The sequence below is a fragment of the Gastrolobium bilobum genome, unplaced genomic scaffold, assembly GCF_033153095.1.
Source record: "Gastrolobium bilobum isolate Gb01-03AN ecotype WA unplaced genomic scaffold, APGP_CSIRO_Gbil_v1 utg4095, whole genome shotgun sequence".
Taxonomy (NCBI): Eukaryota; Viridiplantae; Streptophyta; class Magnoliopsida; order Fabales; family Fabaceae; genus Gastrolobium; species Gastrolobium bilobum.
Window position 1 is genome coordinate 51,354 of NW_026898132.1, and position 5,496 is coordinate 56,849.

At 34.2% G+C, this 5,496-nt stretch overlaps 1 protein-coding gene across 1 annotated transcript; it reads right to left on the minus strand.

Annotated features, from left to right (window-relative positions):
* Positions 1–1,751: 1,751 nt before the first annotated feature.
* LOC133313042 (LOB domain-containing protein 22-like) lies at positions 1,752–3,602 on the minus strand. The gene is made up of 2 exons (XM_061514348.1): positions 2,830–3,602; positions 1,752–1,881 (listed from the first exon to the last, which is right to left on the minus strand). Exons 1-2 carry the CDS (start codon positions 3,600–3,602, stop codon positions 1,752–1,754), a joined length of 903 nt encoding a protein of 300 aa, XP_061370332.1.
* Between the last annotated feature and the right edge of the window lie 1,894 nt (positions 3,603–5,496).

A 5,496-nucleotide genomic window follows, 5' to 3' on the forward strand; every position in this document is an offset into this window, starting at 1 on the left:
GCTATGTGGTTCAACAACTTAGTCAGCACATGAGTGCTCCTACAGATGTCCATATGAAGGTTGCAATACGGGTACTGAAGTATCTGAAAGGAGCTCCAGGAAATGGTATGTTCTTTTCTGCCAAGAATGACTTGAAGCCTTGTGGTTTTGCTGATTCTGACTGGGCAACTTGTCCAGACACACGAAGATCCATTACTGGTTATTGCGTTTTTCTTGGTTCTTCCTTGGTTGGTTGGAGATCAAAGAAGCAAACAACAGTGTCACGATCCTCTTCAGAAGCTGAATATAGGGCACTAGCAGCCCTTACTTGTGAAATGCAGTGGATTCGTTATATTCTTGCTGACTTGCAAATGGATCTGACACAAGCTATTCCCATCTATTGTGATAACCGTTCAGCAATTTATCTAGCTCATAATCCTAGCTTTCACGAGAGAACAAAGCATATAGAGATAGACTGCCATCTAATTCGGAAAAAGATCAATCAGAAGCTCATTCATCTTTTGCCTATTGCTTCTTCCATTCAACTGGCAGACAACTTCACCAAAGCATTGAGTCCTGGACCTTTTAAATATTTAGTTAACAAATTGGGTCTTCGAGACATCTATCTTCCGACTTGAGAGGGGGTGTTGAAGTCCTGCATATGTATCAAGTCTGCAGATATGAGTGCAGCAGACTATTATTTACTCATAACTAACTTGTAACTAGTTTAGAGTTAGTTTCATATTTGTTAGATTAGTTTGCGGTTTAATCTAGATATAAATAGAATAGTCTTCTGTAATCTTCATCATAATTTTTCAATACAATGTTTCCATTCACTAATTCTTTGGATTTCAACAGGTAAAGTCAAGAATATTAGAAATAATTATTTTATGTAGTTAAAATAATAAAATGTGGTTGATCGAGTAATATCCAAGCATTTTAATGGGTCACGATTCTCTTCTCTTCTCTCATGGTTTCTTTTCTCTCCAACCCTTCTTCCCCTCCATGTTATTTCTCCGTGACTGACACAAGATGAGGTTTAACAGAAAATAGAAGAAAGAACTGTAGCAAGGGAAAAGCAGATATCTTACCAGGACATGTTTAGAACTAAAGAGACTATGGGAGTCATGGTTATGGATGTTTGCATCCAAACATGCATATTTGGGGCCATGCAAGTCTCAAGTTTTGACGTGAAGATGACATGATTGTTGTTTCCTTGAAGTGGAGATGTCTGTTACATGCCAATATCAAAATCATACATGTTGTATTGTGTACGTTCTCAAATTTTTTTCTTGAGCTGTGGGCGTGTTTATTGTTTTAGATGTGCAAAAACTCAATTTTCTTCAAGCACACTATTAGGGACTCCAAGTTTGATACAACAGAGCCAGTTGATAAAGTATGGCATTGCAAATTTTTGTCCTTGTTCATCAGCTTATTTTTTCAGATGTGTCCATGACGTAGTCTATATGTTGTAATTCTTGTGCACCACATTTGGCTTACTGTAAGAAAAGAAAAAAAGAAAAGAAAAGAAAAGTATTGCTCGCGAGAAGCACATAAATCTAATCTGTTCATTCCTTTCATTGAATCAGACCTCCAAGAGAGGGGATAGTATCTTTTTTTATTAGAATAAAAAAAATTAATAATAATAAAAAAGATCCTATGAAAGAAAGGGTATAACTATAGCCGCATACAAGCATTGTTGCAAAATTTTAGCCTCGAAATGAGAGTGGGAAAGCATCTTCTTCTACAATCTATATATGCTAATTAACACCTCAGCTACTACAATTTGTGAGAGTAAACAAAGTTGCTGCACCTTTCAGATCATGATCCTGAGATTGTTGGATGCAGTCAGCCTCTCCTTTTATTACTGCATCGTCTATCTTAAACAAAACTGCTTCATCACTGCATATATTATTTAAAGTCAAAAACTAGATCATGTTAGAAGATGATATGCATCAATGAAAAACATAACATAGTATATATAATCATAGCTCCAATTTATTTTGTTGGAATGAACATGGATGACTTTATAGATCTTATATAACATATCTCAACAATTAAGTCCAATAAATTACATAATGAGATTCGAGTTTATACTATATATATATGGATGCATTTATTAAAAAAACCACCGTGTGTGTGATTTGATAAGTGTCCAAGACACTATATTTTTATTATTAAAATAGTTCAAATAATAATTAAAATAATTAAAAATATAGTGTTAGTTAATAAAATCTAAAAGATATTAAAATACCAACAACTGGATAAGATTCAAATCTTTTTTCATATTGTTTCAGGTTTAAAGTAATAAATCACCAATTCTAAGGGATAAAGGCAGTTGCAAAGGATAAAGATTAAGAAAAATAAAGAATTAATCAATATTAATTCTTGTTCAGCGAGTTGATCCAAATATTAAAAAGCCCACTTTATTTCTTTAATAGGACACATTAGGGCTATAAAATTCGGAAGATGGAGGACAACAGAACTCATGATGGCTACGGCTCAGGAAAGGGAAAAGTTCAGTTTCGGGTGGGGAACAATTATTAATATGGATAAGATTCTAATCTCTTTTCATATTAAGATCAAGAAAAATAAAGAATTAATCAATATTAATTCTTGTTCAGCGAGCTCGAGTGTGGGGGGAGGTAATTCTTGTACGCAGTCTTACCCTTGCGGGCCTTGCATAATTGCAAAAAGATTGTTTCTTGAATTTGAACCTTTAACTCTTCAGTTAGGAAGGAACAGCTCCACCAGTGCTTCTATTCGCCCCTTTTATATATGGATGCAATTATTACATAAAGTAATTTCATAACATTTTCAAATTACTATCTGCATAATAGACAAACATACCTGCGGTGGATTAGTTCTTCAGACTCGAATCCTAATTCACTTCTTTCATCAGAAGGTATATCAAGCATTGGCTTATGATCATATTCATCACTTGCGTTACTAGTTTGACCCTGCAATGACAAGGATGAAAGGGACATGGAGTTCTGCATGGCCCAGGTATTAACATGTTCTTGCAAAGGGGTGTTGTTGTTGTTATTGATGTTATTTTCATTGGTCTCGTGTGCCATGATGTACTGTTCCTGTTGTGTCATTTGTTGAAGATAGGAGTAATGAGCTGACGAGTTATATAAGCTCAATGGATCTGCATTCATAACATCATCAACATTATTGATGTTGATTGCTGCTGTTGTTGTACCATAAACATGGTGTTGGTGTTGTTGTTGAGCTTGTGCCCTGAAAATGGCGAGTTGTTGAAGGACAAGCTCAAGCTCAGCCCTGTAATATTCAATATTGGCTTGAAGGTCTTGAATGTATCTGTAGCAACCACCAACAGGATCACTAGCTCTCATGTCAGATTGATAAATGATGGTGCGCATGGCTTGGTCTTTGTCGTGAGGGTCAAGATCCTTGATGATTTTGGTGATGCTGCTAACACCAAATAATTTATGGGCATTTAGGAATTGTCGTTGGCGATCGTGAGGAAAATAAGGTGCGAGAATGCAGTCAGGAGCGCACTTCCTGCGTTGGTACTTACAAGCCGCGCAAGCCTGGGTGGTGCTGTTGTTTCCATTTCTTGAGATGGTGTTGTTGTTGTTGATGTTGTTTCTGTTCATAGTTTTTGGGGAACAACAAAAAAAAAGGGGGTGAGATATCAGCTGCGTCTCCGGCGGGGAAGGTACTGCAGTTTTTGATGGGAAGGGACTTTTTCTGGGGCATTCTCTCCCCTTATTTTCTCGTATGAAACATGGAATGGAAAAAAATGGGAGATGGAGAGAAATGGCAGGAAATACAGATAGATATAGACAATCAGATCTTAACTGATTCAATTCATGGAAAACGATATTTTTGGATATCTTGCTTCACGGTTACTTAATTTTTAGTTTTCCATCTTAATTCCTATATATATATATATATATATATATATATATATATATAGAGGGAAGATTTATATTTATAAATTTTTTGTTTACAAACTACATTATGTACTCACGCGAAAACAATTTGCAAAAATTTATAAACGGATCCTTATATATATATATATATATATATATATATATATATATATATATATATATATATATATATATTTTGTTAAAGGAGAATAGTTTTTTCTATATATATTTTCTTCTGATTCAATTTGGCATGTATTAATTCAACATGGTGCTAGTGTTCCCTATATATATATATATATTGTTAAAAGAGAATAGTTTTTTCCATATATATTTTCTTCTGATTCAATTTGGCATGTATTAATTCAACATGGTGCTAGTGTTTTATGTACGTACTTAATTTGAAGTGTTATTATTGGTACAATTAATGGAGACTAAAATAGTATAGGTATTTCATATTATAGATGTATTTTGATCTGATCATTTTCTTTTTTCCTTTTGCTATACATAGCTATATATTTGCTATATATGTTGAGAGAGAAATTAAAGGAAATGGAATGATATGATATGGAATTGTAAGAATCACTCCTAGCTGGTGTAATTTCCAAATTCCAAGGAATATATGCAGTTTTGAAAGCCGAGTCAAAACCTCAAGATATTTATTAATAAATTTATATATTTATATCGATTGAACAACCCATGACCGATTCATTTGGAAAACTTCATTCGAAAAGATAAGGGCTAATGATAGATTATGTGTATTAGATCAATGGCCGGGATTAATAAAATTAGGGATGTGCATGGGTCGAACTGAATCAGTTTTTTTGAAAAATCGAACCAAATTGGTTTAAATGGTTTGGTTCGGAAGTGGTTCGGTTCGGTTCAAAATTGGTTCGATTCGGAAGTGGTTCAGTTCGGTAGGAAACGGTTCGGTTCGAAACCGGTTCGGAACGGTTCAGAAACGGTTCGGGTCGACCCTCTTTTGAAAAGAAAAAAATTTAAAATTTAAAAAATAAAGTTATAAAAATCAATTTGGTTCGGTTTGAAAACAGTGCGGTTCGGTTCAGAAACGGTTCGGTTCGGTTCAAAATAGTTCGGTTCTTAAACTGGTTCTAAAAACCGGTTCGGTTCATGAACTGGTTCTTTAAAAACTGGTTCGGTTCATGAACTGGTTTTTTAAAAATCGGTTATTTTAAGGGGTGGTTCAGTTCGGTTTATGGTTCGGTTCAGTTTTTTGGTTATTTTTGCACACCCCTAACTAAAATTAATATGATAATACAGTCTGAGTCATATATCGCAATATAGTTAATTGGTTATATCCACAATGAGTTTTTTATGCAAATACTCAAATATTTTACTGATTTAATTTTTTGACAAATTATTTATCAATTTAATATATGTGTATGCCTTTAAGTCGCATACCAACTTCATGTACGATTTAGTGCAAAAATCAACACAAGATGTACATTTAAGTCACGTACCAACTTGGTGTATAACTTGTGCAAAATCAACACATAATGAAAGATGCACATCATGACAGTGCGCATTCATTCCTATGTGTCTTGCAAAATATGACATGCGGTAAGCAAGTCGAGCAGGAGGTGATGTATGACTTAAT